General features: G+C 37.7%; 1 protein-coding gene across 1 annotated transcript; it reads left to right on the forward strand.

The window, feature by feature from the left end:
- The first annotated feature begins 96 nt into the window (after positions 1–96).
- Positions 97–17150, forward strand: LOC137390085 (WD repeat-containing protein 13-like). Its single transcript, XM_068076333.1, has 12 exons — positions 97–359; positions 10760–10818; positions 10899–10987; positions 11504–11558; positions 11648–11772; positions 11878–11960; positions 12697–12837; positions 13844–14010; positions 14868–15073; positions 15231–15350; positions 15556–15674; positions 16712–17150. The coding sequence occupies exons 1-12, from the start codon at positions 281–283 to the stop codon at positions 16903–16905; spliced, it is 1437 nt and encodes a 478-aa protein (XP_067932434.1). The 5' UTR covers positions 97–280; the 3' UTR covers positions 16906–17150.
- The last annotated feature ends 2947 nt before the right edge of the window (positions 17151–20097 follow it).

The following is a 20097-nucleotide window of genomic DNA, read 5'->3' on the forward strand; positions in this document are numbered from 1 at the left end:
GTAGAGAGAATTACACGTTTATCGGGACGTATAGGCGTATAAACGTATAGGCGATTAACAAATTGTTAACCAGCACTAGAACTGTTTCCGAAGTTGTCGTTTTTTCGCCCCGGGCGTGAGTTTGTCTCCTTTTTATAGATAACACATGTGGAAAGACTGTCTATAAGTTTTTAAGTCAGGATATGTCGCCTGTTCTATGAAAAAAGTTTTAACCGTTGGATGTAACAAGTGTTATTTAGCTTTCACGTAACTGTGACATTTGTAAACGCATTTTACGTACATGGCAACACTTTGGCAGCAAGTCGTAGCGCTAGATGCTCGATATAATGCATATCGCGTTCCAGATAATCCACAATACAGTGAGTGTGCTTACATGTATCTTTAGAAGCATTCTAATCACTTTGACAACATTTGTTAATGCCTAGTAATATAATTCATTAAATATAAAGTCAGATGCCAATTGTAATATGTTGGTTCTAAGTTGCTCAAGTAAGGAATATTGCTTGGAGAATTGAAACGCAGTTTATTGTTCGCAGGTCTAGACCAGAAGAGAAAGTTTCAGTACAAGACACGTAGTTATAAACAAAGCTGATAAAGCTAACACACAGGATCATACAAAGCTGATAAAGCTAACTCATAATATTATACAAAGCTGATGAAGCTAACACATAATATTATAATTAGAGCCACGTGATTAGTAGAGTTAGAAGGCGCGGATGCATAGAATATACATAGAATGTTACATCCTTCCCCTAGTCGCGATATCGAACTGGTTTAACAACGGCACGCCCTGATATAGTCACTGTCACAGGAGTGTCAGTTGCGGCGGCGGGTGTCGAGCGAGCTGGCGGGTCACCTGGCTTGTCATCTGAGGTGGTAGACATAGTAGGTGGTGGTGGAACCACAGTATCAGCGAGATCAGGAGTCGGTACGTGTAGCAGGTGGCGACGGTTACGTCTGTGTTTTGCCGTTCTGCTGCACAACATACGATCGGGGGTTGGCTGTTCCGACAATAGTGGCGGTGGTGTCACAGAAGCCTTTGTCGGTCTGCATACGCACGGTATCACCTGGTGTGAGTGTCGGGAGTGTAACAGCAGAGTGATCAGCGTATGATTTCTGACGAGCACGCTCTTGTGACAGCTTATGTTGTACTGCCTCAGAGTCCATGATTGTGGGTCGTAGGAGCGTCTCGGCTGTCGGTATCGGTGTGCGAGTTCGGCGAGATATGTTTCTCTGAGCTGGCGAGCCCATATCCTTTTTCAGCGTGTTGCGTTGGTTAAGTAGAGCCATGTAGATGTCTCCACCCTCCTTGAACGTCTTCTCAAGCAGGCGTTTGGCTGTCTGAACAAATTTCTCTGCCAGACCATTGCTGGATGCGTGGTAGGGGCTAGATCTTACGTGTTCGATATTCCACGCTCGCATGAACTTTCTGAACTCCTCTGAGCTGTACGGCTGACCACAATCTGATATTAGAGTCACTGGTCTACCAAATCTTGCGAAATGGGCTTTCAGTTTCTTAATCACAGTCGCTGCAGAGGTGTCACGAAGTGTGTCGATTTCATACCAGCCTGAGTATGAGTCTACAGTCACCAAATACGTAATCGATCTCCAGTAGAACATGTCAGTGGCTACGATGCTCCACGGTTGCGACGGTACAGGATACGATAGTAACGGTTCTCTCGGCTGGTGATTTCTGGATGTCTGGCATATACTGCAGAGAGCTAGTGCTTTGTCGATGTCACTACTCATGCCTGGCCAGAATACAATGTCGTTGGCCCGTCGCTTGGTTGCTTCGATGCCAATATGTCCTCGATGGAGCTGCTGGATATAGTCGTCTTTAAGCGATTGAGGTACGATAGCACGCTCACCTCTGTAGACTACACCATTCTCAACAGCGAGTTCATCACGAAATGCAAAATACGGCTTGATATCTTCGGCTACACTGGCCTTCTTTCTGAGCCATCCAGCCAGTATGAGTTCACTTATCTTACTGAGTACGGGATCACTGGTTGTGGCTTGCTGTAGCTCGAGATACTTCTGGTCGGTTATCGGTGTTACGGCGAGTACGTCAAAGTCTATGTGTTCGTTATTGTCATTGTCCGGTAGATAGGCGCAAGACATTGTATCAGCGAGGTATAGTGTCTTGCCCTTCTTGTATATGATGTTTAGACGATATGGCTTCAGCTGTAGTAACATGCTCTGAAGTCTCTTAGGCGCTGCGGATAATGGCTTATTCATAATCGATACGAGCGGCTGATGGTCGGTTTCTACGGTAAAGTCTCTGAATACATAGTCTCTGAATCGGTTGCAGGCGAATCTTATGGCCAGCAGTTCTTTTTCTATCTGAGAGTAGCGTTTCTCGGTATCCATCATAGCTCGAAAAGCGAAACTGACGACTCTGTTGTCCTGAAGACAGGCTGCCCCCAGCCCAGATTGCGAGGCATCGCAGGTAAGTGTCACTGGCTTATTGACGTCGTAGTAGGTAAGAGTCGTTGCATTAGCGATCTCATCTTTTATGGCTTTCAGCGCTTGTGCCTGCTGTGACTCCCAGGTCCACGCTGTGTCTTTACGGAGTAGGTCATTTAGTACGGCGGTCTTCTCACTCAGGTGCGGTATAAACTTGGCGAGATACTTGACCATGCCCATGAATCTCTGTAGTTCTTCTACATTAGTTGGGCTTGGCATGTCGGTGATTGCCTTGACCTTAGCAGGGTCAGGTTTCAGTCCCTGATCAGTTAGTACGTGCCCTACATATCGGACTTCTGTCGTCTTGTACTTGCATTTACGCGGCGACAGTTTGAGGTTAATCTCCTGCAGTCGTGTCATTACTCTCCTGACGTTGGAGTCATGTTCATCCTCAGTCTTACCAGCTATAAGAATGTCATCCATTATTATTTGGCACGGATAGTCGGTCAGCAGCTGTTCTATAGCGCGCTGATATATGTCTGAGGACGAGCAGAGTCCCATCAGCATACGCAGATATCGGTATCTGCCAAACGGTGTACCAAACGTGGTAAGGTATGACGAGCTCTTTTCTAGTGGTATATGGTAGAAAGCTTCTTTCGCGTCAACTACCGTAAAATGCTTAGCTCCAGGTATGTTTACTGCTACCTGTTTGATTGTCTTAAGTGGGTGATGAGGTCGTTTGATAGCCTTGTTCAAGTCACCCGGGTCGATACAGATACGTACGTCGTTACTGTCCTTTTTGGCGGTTACTACGAGTGCGGATACCCAGTCGGTAGGTTCGGTTACCTTGGTGATAATCCCGCGATCCTCTAGTCGGTTTAGAGCTGCTTCTACTTTGTCACGTAGAGGTGCTGGTACAGAGCGGACAAGTCGAATGACTGGTGCTACTTCCGGATCTATCGTTATCTTGTAGTTACATGGCAGTGTACCTAGTTTGCCATCAAATAACTCTGGATAGTCTTCTAGTAGCTTGGCTGGAGCCTGCGGCTTTTGCTCTACTTCAAATACCTCCTGACTAAGTGTTACAAGTCCTAATCTTATACTATCACTAAGTCCTAGTAGGCATCTGGCGTCACTATCGACTACTTCGAATCACAATTTTGCCTGAGTGTGCGGTATAACTACGGATCCTACTGTTGCTGTCTGAGCACCTCCAAAGCCTAGTAGCGTGCTAGTACGTGATCGGTCGATTTTACTGTGTAGTCCTATACGGCGTACTTGATCGAGCGAGATTACATTTACTTTTGCACCTGTGTCAATCTTAACCTCTAGCGTGGTGTCATTGACAGTAAAATGAGTTCGTATATCTCCACGATTGTTACACGGCAGTGATACTGTTTCAATGCGGAACTCTTCGTGACACAATTCTGTGAGTTCATCTACAGTTCCTGGCTGCTTTGCACCTGACCTGCACAGCTTTGCATAGTGATTGAGTTTACCACAATTGTTACATTTACGACCATACGCTGGACACTGTTTCGGTGAGTGCCGTTTCCCACAGTTACGGCATGACGAAGTGTTATGACTACTTGCAGTTCTGGGTCGCGTTGATGATTTAGCATGACTACTACTACAGTTAGTGTTACTGTTACTCAAGTGTTGCGTATACGATTTGCGTTTTACTACGTCTACGATCGGTTTACTGGACTCGGCTGCGTTCTGCTCTGAAGACTCGTATATCTGACAAGTTTGTATAGCTTTGGCTAGTGTTAGGTCACTGTTTCTGAGTAGTTGCTTACGTACATTATCATTACGAATACCGGATACAATTCTGTCACGTAACAACTCATCTTACAAGTCTCCAAAATCACATTGCGCAGCTTTAGTTCTAATGTCTGCTAAGAAAGTTTGGAACGGCTCACCTTCCTTTTGGCTGCGTGCATTAAATCGATGGCGTTCTAGAATGACATTGGTGATCGGCCTGCAGATCTCTCTGAACTTCCGCTTTAAAGTTGCTACCTGCTCCCTTGTTTCTTGAGGTACAGCTACAATCCCATGCTCCGCATCTTCTGTTATAGCTTCATTGTACGTGAACGACCATTCTCTCTCTATTGCTTCTGGCCCTGCCAAGTTGAGCAGCATATACCCCCTGGCAGCCTCTGGTTTGTCATTATATATGGCATTGACATAAATGTCATATTCTTGCTCAAATATCCTCCAGTTTTTGGACACATTTCCCTCGAATGATAGCTGCTGTGGCCTCCTCAGTCCACTGTCCATGATTGACTAGTAGGCAAACTCTTGACACCATGTAATATGTTGGTTCTAAGTTGCTCAAGTAAGGAATATTGCTTGGATAATTGAAACGCAGTTTATTGTTCGCAGGTCTAGACCAGAAGAGAAAGTTTCAGTACAAGACACGTAGTTATAAACAAAGCTGATAAAGCAAAGCTGATAAAGCTAACACACAGTATAATACAAAGCTGATAAAGCTAACTCATAATATTATACAAAACTGATGAAGCTAACACATAATATTATAATTAGAGCCACGTGATTAGTAGAGTTAGAAGGCGCGGATGCATAGAATATACATAGAATGTTACACCAACACAAACCTCAATAGAAATAACAATGTTCGTTAAATTTGTCGGATTACCCATTGCTCACGTAAACATATGGGGACTTCTTAATAAAATAAATGATGTAAAATATCTAATCAATGAATACAATTTTGAAATTTTTCATATTTCTGAAACACTGTTTTAAGCAGCTTAATATATAGTAATTTGTTGTATATTCCTGGTTATGTAATACAGCGTCAAAATAGTATAGGTAGGCAGGGGCTGGTGGTTTGACCTACATGTATGTTCACTCTTCTATCGACTTCATTTCGCTACCTGATCTTGATAACATTCTACCTGAATATTTTACCCTAAAATTCTCTCCCCCATACTCGAAACCATTTCTCACATCAGTTGTTTACCGACCTCCCAATTCTCCTGTTACATGGTCAGACACAGTTGAAAATTATATTGCAAATTATAAAAACTTCTGTCATCAACTTATCTTCCTAGGTGACTTTAATATTAACCTAAATGCTCCCAATCTCAAATGGAGTAACATTTTAATACAACTGGATCTGGTTCAGTTAGTCAAACAAAACACTCGAGTTCAGAAAAAATCTCAATCAGTTATTGACCACATATACACAACGAAACCAGGTAACAGTTATCAATCAGGTGTACTCAAAACTGGTATGAGTGATCATTTTCTAATCTTTGCATCCTGTAAGTTAGGCACTTCAACTACAGGACCTAAAACACGTCAAAGACCAACATATTTTGACTGGAAAAGCTTCTCAATTCAAGCTTTTCAAGAAGAATTAAAAGGAGCTGACTGGCTAACTATTTACCAATCACCTTCTGTTGAAATTGTGCTTAACTTATTTACTTTTAAACTGAACTCGATTATCTTGCATCACTTAAAAATCAAGACAAGATTTTTCAAGTTTTCAACTCTTCCCCCTGGTTGGACAATGAAATTCTGAAAAATATGGAAAAGAGAGATAAATTTAAAAGTTATTAGTTGTGGAATGAATGTAAAACACAAAGAAATTATGCGACAAATCTGATACGTAAAAAGAAAAAACTTTATATTTCTAACATAATTTCTGAGTCAAAAGCTAAGCAAACCAAGAAGCTGTGGCAAGTTATGCACAACAATAACAAAAATAACGCTAATCCAGATATCTCATCAAAAACTAATACCCCAGAACGCTCGTTGGGTAATGCACTTAACAAACATTTTGTCAACATTTCTAGAAATTTAAATGTTGAAAATGAATGCAGTTGGACTCCTAATTCACAAAGCTATTCACACGCTTCAGATACTATTTCACCTATACATACAACCGGCGTAGTAAACATACTGCATCGCATTCGTTCAGACAAAGCTACAGGTATTGACAATATTTCAATTCGAATTCTTCGGATATCACTGCCATTCATAATCATCCCACTCACAGATATCATTAATAGAGCTATTAAAAGTTGACTTGCAACAAAATTCACATTACAGTTATTTGATATCAAAAAATTCACCATGTCTTACTCTGTTGTGTTGTAGGTGCCAAAAATGTGGGAATGTGATTACAAGCTCTTAAAATCTAAAAAATGAACAGTTAATCACAGCCACACGAGACCGCCATAGTTTGGAATCTCTTTCCAAAACGGCTCAAATGTGACGTAGCTGTGGTAGATGGTTTCTGTTTACACTTTCATGCAACCTTATTCGTCAAAATATTTTCACAAATATACCTCACGCATTCAATAAAACCATGTCTATTGTTCTTACGCGTCTGTTTTATCGTCATTGTAATGCTGTCACTTTTAGCAGTGATATCTTACAACTTACCGTAAAAATTCATTTAGTTTTTTAGCCCTATCACGAAGGAGTACATATCATTGTCCGATAATCATGACGAGCCTGTCAGTCACCTGTGATAATCGAAAAGTGCTGCAAAAATTATTTGCGAAGTATTGGGTCACATGATCAGATTACGACATGACGATTAGACCAGGCCGAAACAAAACTGTTAGGTAGCGAGCATCTATATTTGAAACGGGGTCTTTGGTAAAACCCAAAGTGTTTGTCATAAACTAGTGCTACGATAAGTTTATATTGAGCTTTTTATTGGCCTTTCAATTCACAAGAGAACATCACGTGACAAGACAATATCCAAAATGTCATGACTACGTCAGAGTAATAAATAGATTCCAATCTAAGGCGGCTTTTCGTTTTTGAGCTTTTAAGAGCTTGTAATCGCTTTTCAACACATTTGGCACCTACAACACAACAGAGTAAGTCATGGTGAATCTTTTGATATCAAATATTTGTAATGTGAATTTTGTTGCTAGTCAACCTTTAAGGAAGCAACTTTCCTTGAACTATGGAAAACTGCTATATCTACCCCACTACACAAGGGTGGTGATAAAAATAATTTGTCTAATTATAGACCCATATCTGTACTTCCTATACTTTCTAAAATTTACGAAAGACATCTACCTACTGCTCTTCAAATACACTTAGAAAGCAACAAAACTATTAGCAGTTTGCAGTCAGGCTTTAGGAAAAACAACTCTTGCATCACCACCATTCATCATCTTTACTCCACTTGGATAAACATGGTCAAAAACAAAAATACTTTAGTCATTATCCTTCTTGACTTTCAAAAAGCTTTTGACATGGTTAATCATAATATCCTTATTTCAAAACTTGAAAACATAGGAATAACTGGTAAATTTCTTGACACCATCAGGTCATACTTGAATGGACGGAACCAATGCATCAAAATAAAAAAATCTGCTCAGATGCTCTTCCTATAGCTACTGCGTTCCGCCAAGTTCAATTCTTGCACCCACACTGTTTCAAATTTTATAAATTTATAATTTACTAGTATTTCCACTCCACAGCACACCTCATGCTTATGCTGACGATACCTTATTCTCTATATCCAAAACTGACCCTTCATGCCTTCAATCTAAAATAAATGCTGACCTAACACTTATCCAACAGTGGGGCATGACAAATCAGATGTCTCTTAACATCTCAAAATCTCTCAATATCTTAGTAAATCCACCATTGAATTTTCCTGTGACAATTTCTATATTCGACAGTAACCTAACAAGACAATCCACTTCTAAACTACTTGGCTTTATCTTCAACGACTCTTTATCATGGCTAGACCAGATCTCATTCATTTCAAATAAAATATCATCTAACCTACATTTATTTTATAACATTCGTCATCTTATGAACTTTGATACTGCTAGACTATATTACTATAATTTTATCCATTCCCATATTATATATGGACTACATGTGTTTTACCCTACAACACCTGTACAATATACCAACACACTATTTATGTTACAAAAAAAGCTTTGCAACTTATATGCAAAGACCTAAACATACCCCATAAAAATCATTGCTTACCACCTACCAACTTAATAGCGAGCACTATAAATTGGTGTTCTTACCTAAGTTATCACAGTACCTTACCTGCCTCACTGCTCATTCAATACTCCACAATAACTGTCTTAAATATCTCAGCTATAGCTTTTAAATTGTAAACCATGATCACAAAACCAGCATCAGATTTAAATTACCAAGTGGTATAAAGTTATAAACCACAACAAACTCGACAGTAACCTGCTAAAATCATTTAATAACCTCTGCACTCATTTAAGAACTCTTCTGCAATTTTTTAAAACAAAACTCAAACTACATCTCATATCCTCTGACCAATAATACCATTCACCATATAGCCTTACCTATTTTAACAATTTTATATTATACGTCGTTTTTATAACTAGAAATTTGTTGTCATAGATATGCATAACTATTTTCACAGAGCTTTTATTTGTCCACTTTTTGTTTAAAGCACATAAATTACATAATTTTTTTATTATATATTTCAATACATCAGTCTTGGCTTTCGAATGAGCCTATATTCAATACACAAAGAATAATAGAACTATGAAAAACGGGGTGTCAAAAGTACGTCCTGCAAAAAAAAACCTTGGTTCAGGTACACAAAATGTGACGTCATAATTCTCATTTAGCCTTAGGTCGTCGATCCCTTTCGCTGCCATTGAGGCTGCGTTTTTCTGTGACAATCGGTGCTGTTAAACCCGGAGAGCGCTAATAATAAACTAAGATGCTAGATAATCAACAATGCCCGCGATCGTGCTAACGCCGACCAATACAAACACATGTTCTGGGTTAATTAATTATGCTTCAATAAATGTACTGTCGTCGATAAAGGTAATTAAATCACATCGATTAAATTATGACCTGCGGTTGCGTGGCCCTAGGACTAAATGTCAATCGCACTTTCGCGAGATCACGCAATGCTTGAAATTAATTAGTCTCAACCGTCACCCTCAACATCACATTAAAAATAAAGAGAGTGCATAATATCATCGGGAAAACATAGTATGGTGCTTGGAGTCTGAGGTACTTATCATAGAAATAATATGTACATGGAGAACTAATGACACTGATTCCTTTGTCATCTTCATTCGTTCTCTGGAGTTGTCCTACCTTCGCCTGCCACTAGCGTCATTATCGTAGTTGATAAATAAGCTGTAAGAGCACACAACAACGACTATGAGAATTCTGACGTCACAATTTTTGAGATTATGCCAGTAAACTTTTTCGCGGTCGAGCTCTGGGGAAAGCCTATAAACACCAACCAATGTCTGTCTCACCATGGCAAACAATAGCTCATTCGAAAGCCAAGACTCTGATGTATTGAAATATACAATAGAAAAATTATGTAATTTATGTGCTTTAAACAATACTCATATCAATCGTAAAGCTTGCTTTTTACACATTTTATGTTCTCAGTTCCAACATTATTATAATATTCAGACTAATCATTAGTTTTTTTCAATTCTTCGTTTTTTCGTGACGTCATTTTATCGTTGTCGGCCATCTTTATAGACAATTTTATCGTTTAAAACACAAAGTTTTTGCAATGATTTTTTGAAAATGATGCTTTTGTTTGCAATTTTTTTATTAAAGTATCAAAACAACACCAAAAAGTACTATTAAATAAAAGAAGAACAATCGTTTTCTACAAATATGGCAGCCTTTTCGTGGATGAGCGCATGTGCAAACGACTTGATGACGTCAAAAAACACGATGGATTAGAGTTTTTTTGTGTGTTCTTTTTTGTTTTTCCTGTACACTGCTCTTTAGCTAGTTTACTTGCTGTGGTACCTTGTGGAAAACATGTTGTAAAATATGACTATTGATTACCACAATAAAGATTGCTCATACATGTAAATGAGTGTCACGATTGAAGAGTATTCAATGTTGCACTACATAATTGATAGATGCATCAAAGGAAAGCAAATGTTCATCATTCAACATACCGTAGTATGGTTGTGCGCTGCTTGTCTGACGAATAAAACTATTACCTGTTTACCGTCAGTTTCATAAAATGAAGTCGCTAACGTCACACTTCAAACCTGTGATGATATACATAAACTTGCACGTTTCAAACTCTATCACTGGTTAGAACACATGTTATTTTTTGTTAAAATAAGGAAAGCATGATAAAAGCTAGTAGTCTCATTAGCAACCATTCGCTTTCCAAATCGTTATCTTGAACTATATTTAGAGAACTGTTATGATGTTACCCCGTGCCGGTGTATCTGCAATGGCGGTTCCTATTTTTTCTGATCATCATTTATTTACAATAATATACTCGTATGTAGGAAAACAATTATAGGTTTGAATTGCTAGTTGTGTATTATGCATTTTTGTTGTGATGATATTATAGGGACCCTTTATATGAGAAGAAGAAGTTATTTATTGCGAGAAAATGCTGCTGATCCAGAAGTGAGTACCTGATTCTTTCATGGTTTCTACACAATAGCCTGCTTTGCAATAAACATGCTTGAATATGTACTGTATCATAGAGGGACATAAGCACCCGTCGAGATTATCTCAAGCTGAGAGGACAACTACTTGCTGAGAGATATGGACCAGCTGCTGTATCAGAGCAAGGGTTGGTATATAATTACCGTTACAATTGCTTCAGCCTAATACTTTGTGAAAGAACAACTTTGTTATTTTATTTTTTTCTGAATTATATCAAAGTTTTGTTTCAACAAGGCATTTTTGCCAATTTCTAGATGAGGTATGTTTTCCTCCTGCGTATCTCTTAGTATTGTGTTTCCTTCCGCTGAAGCTGCAAGGTTTTTTAATTGCAAATTAATAAAAACCAATCATAAAATTTTTTTAGTACATCAGAGGATGTGTCATAAATTCATAATACTGTGTTGAGTTTTAGAGTCTGTGTTTAGAATAGCCGCTATTCGTGTGTAGAGTTTTAGAGTCTGTGTTTAGAATAGCCGCTATCCATGTATAGAGTTTTAGAGTCTGTGTTTAGAATAGCCGCTATCCGTGTGTAGAGTTTTAGAGTCTGTGTTTAGAATAGCCGCTATCCGTGTGTAGAGTTTTAGAGTCTGTGTTTAGAATAGTCGCTATCCGTGCTCACTGAAAATTTGCAATTTTATTGCAGGAGCCTTTATAGCAAGCCGACAAGCATTTCTAGCAACAGGCATCCAAAGAGCAGGGTGAGCCTCTGTTTCAATTACGCTCAACAACAGTGTCTATCATAATGGTTATAGCTGTATTATATTTTGCGTTAAGAACTCAATTGTAGGGCAGTGATCATCAGAGACCCAGGCTTCAAGTTAGGGCTCAGAAATTAAATGACACTGAAGAGGTTGTGGCTGATCGCCCATCAAAAGTCGGGATAACGCCAACATTTGCTGCTGATGCAAGCAGGTAAAACTAAGACTTTCGTTCCTTCACCTAGACACACGCGCTGCAATATTACTTTCACACATACAACAATAAGTAGTTGCAATGGTCTGCATATTTTCGTTACAGAGCAATGGTAGGGAATAAGACTCTTTCAGAGAACTATGCTTTTTCAGGAATGCATCACATCTTTGATCAGCACAGAAGTGCAGGTATGCTGCTTGAATAAATATTATTAGGTGTTTATGCTCTAAGGCAAGCATGCTGGTCACAGCTGTCATACTGTATTTACATCTACTTGATTAGTCAATGAATCTCTTGACTGGTATATAAGTTACTGATTCAGACCAATGATTCGAGGAGTTATATTCACTTGTGAACCTTCATATGTTCTGGGTGGTACCATGAATATTGATCAGGAGATATGTTCAACAAGTATTTTTTATCATTGTAATTTGTGTACAAATCGCTGGAAAATTTTACTAGATATTTATTATTACAAACAACTATTGAATTAATAATTTTTTAATGTAATAAACATTTTAGCTAAAATCAATCTTGTACTAAGAAACATTGAAAAACCTATTGAATGTCATAAAATTACTATTTTTCTTGTTTTTTTATATTTTGTAACAATTGTGTAAGAGAATTACCACTCATGTGATAATTGTGTGAGGTTCTTCTTGACTGTAAAGCATATTTATATTTCAGCTTCTTTATAATAGTAAAAACTTTTTACCAGTTTATAGAATGGGATTGTTTATCACATGTTTGTTGGTTTTTAATAGCTTTTAGTGATCATTCATCATTGCAATAAAATGTGGACAAGTTCCACATTTTTCATTTGTGTTTTTGTGCGAAAAAGGGCAAATGATGTATTTTGCCTTGTACAAGTAGGCCGTGTCATGTGATGTGGTCAACCATATATTATACCTTACATTGTTGCAGTTGTAGCAGTCAAGTTTGCCAATGATGACAAGTCTAGAGTAGCCTGTTGTTCTTATGATGGAACAATATCAGTCATGCAGTTGGTACCCACCCCCGCCACTGTCATATGCATTCTGAAAGATCACAGCAGTGCCGTCACGGGTGAGAAACTCAATCATAGAGTCAGTCTTGTGTAGAGCTGACATAACTTGGCTACTTGATAAGTTGTTAGTCTGGATTGGTTGAGAATCCTGTCTTTTGGTGTTCGCTACTCCTACATGTTTTAAGTTCATCAAAGTTTCAGTGTTAAAATTTATGTAGATTTTCTCCGTTATTGGCAAGATTTTCTTGCACTTATTTGTAGTAGTTTGTGTCTCAATTGTGTACGTTGTTAGACATGCTTCTATAGCAAGCTTTAAGACCATCATGCAATAGTTAATATGGAATACACTTGCTCGTAACATCCATCTTTGAGTTGGGCTGCAAGGTAAATGATTTTTGTGCCTCCCTCTTGCCATTTTAGTAAAGTTATGCAAAATGTGTGGCTGTGTATCCTATCGTCATGCAAAGTTTCATATCTTTAATTAACGCTTCAATCTCACAATCCAGCATAATCTTTCAGCATTTAGCTTGCAATAGATTCTTACTAAACCGATTTTAGTTCACTAGAATTTGCTGAGGGATGACTGGTCGCGCATAGTTTGACCAAAATATACATTAATATACTTTTGTTTTTGTTTATTGCGCTTGCGATGTCTTTGAATGTATATATTTTTAGGGTTGTTCTGGTTATGTTATATTTATTTCAATATTCGATTTCGCAAAGTGTATGCACTTACACGGCAGCAACTATTGCCTTTGTTGATACACTCACATATATACTTTTTGTTCACCCTGTTTGCAATTCTGTGCCCAGCAATTTATACTGTAATTGTACTTTTGTTGCCAGACCTAACAATAGAGCTAACTGTCAGCTCATTTCCATACAGCAATGTTCTCTCTCACTTACCAGGTGAACTCTTAGTCTAACGTAATAACGCTGAACTTTCATGAATGAAAAAGACGGAAATCACAATTTCGTTCAAAGATCCAATAATGATTGATTAAACACTTATGATGATCGTTTTATCTACTGTACTATATCGAAAATTTTGTCTGTGTGCTACAGATTTCTCCTGGTCTCTTTCTAATGATAACATTCTGTCAAGCTCTCTGGATGGCACTGCCAGGCTCTGGCAGGTATCCAGTACCAAGTGCATCAGAGTCTATGGCTCACATAGAGGTCCTGAGATTCTCTGCTGTACATTTCAGCCGATCAACAACAACCTTTTCGCAGTGAGTTTGAGAAGTATCTGTTCTCATGGCAGTGTTTTTTTAAATGTTTATGCAAGCAATTCGCAGCTTCCTGTGACCACAGCACAATATATTTATGACATACACCCTAAAATTTAAGCAAATGTTTGTCTCAACATTTGAGATGGTTTCTGACACGCAATATTCAAAATTTCTCAAAACATTGCTGTTTCAAACGTCTATATGCAGTTCTTTTTCTTACAGTTTAGCTTCAACATTCGAATAATATTAAATTGTGTTTCATACCATGAAATCTTGGATTTTAAGAAGGCTAGTGTGAGTGGTAGCAATGGTAGGAAAATGAAAAATGTAATGTTTTTTTTTAATTAGCAACAAATTCTAGTGGTGTTGCCAACAGTTTACATTTGCTCTATTGTCAACTAACTTGAATATGCCTGCTCTATAGCCAATCAGGTTATATTCTTATTTACTGTAGCCATTCAGCTTGCAATATGTTTATACCGTAGCCGATTGGTCGGTATGTTTGTGCTATAGCCAATCAGGTCATCCGTAATGAACAAATCTCTAAACTAAACTCTAATCATTCATCAACTGATAAAACTGGTATATACTGGTATATACGATTGTTAACTTGATTTCTGAACACTAAAAGCATATTCAGTCAACATTCTTAGCCTTGTTATCCTAAAGTCACCACCTTAGCAGCCCATACAGATCCTGGAGAATTGTCTAAACTCAGGTAGAGCCCTATGTATATGTTACTGTTAGTCACGGGCTCTCCTTCTTTTAGTATTTAGTAAATATTAAAGTTTTATAAGTTGAAGAAAACATTTAAGATTAAGAGATTTTATGCAGCAAAATATTACCTATTTTCTCAGATCGGCAAGGGAAACGGGGAAATACAGATACTAAATGTTTCCACGGGGAAGAGTCCAAGAAATGGGCTAGTCAAGGTTGCTGGTCGAGTTTTGTCTCTAACTTATGACGCTGGAGGCAAATTCCTCTGGTCAGCTGATGACAGAGGTTTTATTTTCTCCTTCACTTGCAACCCTCTTGATGGAAAACTTCACTCTAAGTTCAAAAAGTGAGTTTCAACCAACTTCTTTCAATTGTTTTTCCTTGACTATATGTAGTCAGTCTACTTATGGTGTAGTCATGCTCACCTAAACATTTGAAGTTAAAAAACATTACTACAACATTAACTGTTTGTTAGTCTTAAATAACCACACCATTGTTTATAGGTTGGAGGTGTGTCTGGGGCACCCCATAACCTCTATATGCTCTCGTGCATGGATAAACAGGGAGGCAAGAGATCCGTGTCTGTTAGCCAATTGTGGGATCGGTGCTGTCCTTCTTTTCAGGTGAGAATATTTTGCAATCTGACAACACTGAAAGAACAATTACTAGTCAATAGTGTAAACTTGTAGCCTATGGCCAGTGAAATAGTAAAAATATGCATTAAAATCTAATAATCACTTCATTTGTTTTTTGTGTCAGTAGTCAATCTCGCTTATATCGGTCTCCCTAGTTTCTCAACCTAGACGGGTTGTATTTCAAATGTTGCAGGACAAGCGTATCAGATGGCAGTCTTATATTAAAGAATAGATTTCCAATTTCTCAGAGAGGCCAGCTTATACGGAGCACTTTTTGTCCGCTTATATCTTTCAGGCAAGGAGCCTGTATTGGTGAGTGTCGTACATTTTCGTTTATAATCGTGGTTTTTCTTAATAGTAGTTGTGTTAGACTTGCTTCTTAGATGTTTGTAAATATTATTGAGCTCAGACATCCCACATAATCATGTTGTCCCGGTATATTATTGAGCTCAGACATCCCACATAATCATGTTGTCCCGGTATATTATTGAGCTCAGACATCCCACATAATCATGTTGTCCCGGTCTATTATTGAGCTCAGACATCCCACATAATCATGTTGTCCCGGTCTAGGACTTTTTGGCACTGCTAGTTTTAAATCGAAGAAATTATTTATGCTTATATACAGTAAATAAATAACACCATGGTAATAACGAGAAAATGCAAAAAAAACATTATTTTATTCATTAATGTTCACACATAAGAAAATAAATATTTGTAAGAAATATATAAGAAAACATACTTTAATTTTATTTCGGTTTGGCGTATTTTGCTCATTCGTTTCAGTATTTCACTTGGCATTTATTTGCACATTTAACGTGAGCAGTTTTAATTGCTGCAGCTGATTATCCGTTGCCATGTTGGTATATTTCGTTGATCACTTTTTCACTTTTAATGACTATTTTGTCATGATTACATGAATGTTTACGTTCACATCCCCAAATTAAATTGAAGGATCTTGCGTACTACATCTTTCAAATACGTAAATCTAGCCTAAATGTAGCTGTATGTGTACTATTTTTTTCGCTTTGCTTAAAATATTTTTGAGTCGTTATAACTCAGGATGAAAGATGGATAAACTCTGAACTCGTAATCTGCACAAAATATTTTGTGTCCGAATGTCTGCACCAAAACGTCATGCGCCAGGAATCGTCACACCAGAACAGCTGCGCCAAATATTCTCATTCCGATGTTGTTTTACGGTAAAATTTAAAATTATGAAACAGTTTGCATAGAGGATTTTTTATGGCTTTTTAATGAAAAAGCCAATTGTTCAGTTCCACCTAACCAACCTTGCTATGTTCTTGAAGCTATAAAAAAAATTTGCTATCGCTATCTTATTGTTTCAGTCACAGGAAGTGAGGACATGAATGTTTACTTTTTTGACATTGAGCGCGAGTCGAAACCATGCGTGAACAAGCTGCAGGGACATAGTGCTCCAGTTCTGGATGTCTGCTTTAACTATGATGAGAGCCTTCTCGCCTCCTGTGACGCCAATGGAACTGTTATTATTTGGAAGAGAAATGGGAAATCGTCTTCCTAATGCTTTGATTTTATGTTCTTTTAAAAAACTGCTAATAGATGTAGTGATTACTATTTATTTAAGATATTTAATGTTTCATACTGATTGCTTCGGTTGTGCAATATTGTAAGCATTCCATTTTTGTCTTTCGTCATTTTGTACTATGCAGAAATGGCTGTTACATGCTGTTTATTGGATATGGTGCATTTCAATTTTTCATGGTACCTGCAATATTTTACTTGTCAATAAACTTATCTAGTCACTTCAACAAATATTACTGCTGTTCAGCTCATTGTATAGTTAGTTGTAAACTACAGCTTATGAAAACTAAAGTGTATTATTATGTTCATCTCTCAAATTTTTGTTTTTTCAATTTTAAAAAGCTCGCAGTCGGCGAGGTTTTTTTCGCTAAACAATTAGATGAGCTACATATTGTATTCAGTCAGAAAAGAGGAAGGGAAACCAAGTTCAAATTTTATTTCATTTCCTCATTGAACAGTGTACAGCTGTTTCAAACCACAACAAAAAAATTTTGAAAACAAATCTCGTTGGAGAGAAGCTCAGAAATCTTTGAAATAGAGGTTTTCTATTAGCCAATTTACTCTATATGTAAATTGGCTCTCATGTCAAACAATGCTCGTCATGACGTTGGTACTCATGCTATTACTATACCGATAGCAATCATTTGAAGTAGCACAATGGATTCTCAAGGGCATCTTAAACGAGGTTTCTCACAGCATTTACTAATCAGTGCAAAATACTAATCGGAATAAGGCTTGACAGCTTCTGTATTTTATTTAAAACTTTTGGTGGTTTACTTTTTCTACTTTCTGCTTGTTTACGTGCTTATTGTTTGTTTGCTAGTCATTTGTCAGCTCTTCTGAACTTGTTAGTGCGTAAAGTGTTGGCAGCCGGAAGTCAGAAGATAAGCAAATGTTCGTGTGGTGTGTGTTGCCGATGTCTCGCAGAATGGGGAGAGAGAATGCAAGTTAGTTGATTAGATATACAGTATTTAGTTTTCACATTCTTTAAAAAAGAGATGAAACATGATTTTCGTGTTGTATTCAGCATTCATACCTTGGCTACTGTGTCCTTTCTCAAATGTACTTTTTCTTAGGTTCACCAAAAACACTGATACTGTTGTCTTTACCTATTCAATCATTGTTCAAAAATTTGTACAGGCAGCTCAACAGCGGCGGGAAGCCTTAGCTACCTCCGATTTCTTTGCTACATTTGGTGTTCAGCCTGCAACGCTCCAACAAACTTTGGATGAGTTTAAATTGGCTACAACACCACAGGTATTTGTAAAGAAATGGCTACTTCATACGCAGACAGTAGCTAACATAGGAGTTGTTCTTTCTCGTTTATTTGCTAAGATATATGCATATGACCATGGTGATTCCATTCAAGAATTTTCACATCATAGTGCGTAGTACGAGAAGTTTGAGTTGATACTCTTGCAGTGAAAACTTTGCTATCATTATTTAGAGTATTTTTTGATGCTGCAACCGATGATACAAATATTACAATAATGTTCTCTGGACAAGTCACATGTCTTACAATGATAGTTTGATTTTTGTATGACCTCGAAGATGGAAGTGATTAACAACAAATTGTTCTACAATAACTTTGTGATGAGACTTTGCTGTGCGTTAAACTCCCCAGATTTAAACCATGCTGCTCCTCCTTTCTGCACAAATACATTGAACCTGACACACCTCGAGCTCTCTAGCACTCTGACCGATTACATTGATGATACACAATACAACAGAAGTGAAGATGTTCTTGACAGGTTGAAGCAAGTTGCACAAGAAATGCAGCATTATCTAAGGAGAGACAAGAAGGATTCTACTGCAATGATATGTGGGTGCAATGTATGGTGATTAACACCTAATGTACGGTGAACAACACCTAATGTATGGTGAACAAAACCTAATGTATGTTGAACAACACCTAATGTACGGTGAATAACATGTAATGTACAGTGAACAACGCCTCGTGTATGTTGAACAACACCTAATGTATACTGAATAACACTTAATGTATGTTAAACAACACCTAATGTATGGTGAACAACACCTAATGTATGGTGAACAAGACCTAATGTATGTTGAACAACACCTAATGTATGTTGAACAACACCTAATGTATACTGAAGAACACTTAATGTATGTTAAACAACACCTAAATATGTATGGCGAACAACACCTAATGTATGGTGAACAAGACCTAATGTATGTTGAACAATGCCTAATGTATGTTGAACAACACCTAATGTACGGTGAACAACGCCTAATGTACAGTGAACAACACCTACTCTATGGTGAACAACACCTAATGTATAGTGAACAACACCTAATGTATGTTAAATAACACCTAATCTATGGTGAACAACACCTAATGTATAGTGGACAACACCTAATGTATGTTAAACAACACCTGATGTATGTTGAACAACACCTAATGTACGGTGAACAACATGTAATGTACAGTGAACAACGCCTAGTGTATGTTGAACAACACCTAATGTATACTGAATAACACTTAATGTATGTTAAACAACACCTAATGTATGGTGAACAACACCTAATGTATGGTGAACAAGACCTAATGTATGTTGAACAACACCTAATGTATGTTGAACAACACCTAATGTACGGTGAACAACATGTAATGTACAGTGAACAACGCCTCGTGTATGTTGAACAACACCTAATGTATACTGAAGAACACTTAATGTATGTTAAACAACACCTAATGTATGGTGAACAACGCCTAATGTATGGTGAACAAGACCTAATGTATGTTGAACAACACCTAATGTATGTTGAACAACACCTAATGTACGGTGAACAACATGTAATGTACAGTGAACAACGCCTAGTGTATGGTGAACAACACCTAATGTATGGTGAACAAGACCTAATGTATGTTGAACAACGCCTAATGTATGTTGAACAACACCTAATGTATGGTGAACAACGCCTAATGTACAGTGAACAACACCTAATGTACGGTGAACAACACCTAATGTATGTTAAACAACACCTGATGTATACTGAACAACACTTAATGTGTAGTAGTAAATATATATATATATAGATAACTTTTAAAGAGAATGTTGGGATGGCTGTAAAGACAATATATACTATAAATGCTGTCTAGTTCTAAGAGACAGTAAATACTTGACACACACTTTCTCGTCAGAGTTTA

Source organism: Watersipora subatra, chromosome 3, assembly GCF_963576615.1.
Source record: "Watersipora subatra chromosome 3, tzWatSuba1.1, whole genome shotgun sequence".
In the NCBI taxonomy this organism is placed as follows: Eukaryota; Metazoa; Bryozoa; class Gymnolaemata; order Cheilostomatida; family Watersiporidae; genus Watersipora; species Watersipora subatra.

Coding starts and splice junctions, on each gene's coding strand:
- LOC137390085 (XM_068076333.1), top strand. CDS start 281: ATGGCAACACTTTGGCAGCAAGTCGTAGCGCTAGATGCTCGATATAAT. Junction 10,819..10,898: donor AAAATGCTGCTGATCCAGAA/GTGAGTACCTGA, acceptor ACTGTATCATAG/AGGGACATAAGCACCCGTCG. Junction 15,675..16,711: donor CAGGCAAGGAGCCTGTATTG/GTGAGTGTCGTA, acceptor TTATTGTTTCAG/TCACAGGAAGTGAGGACATG.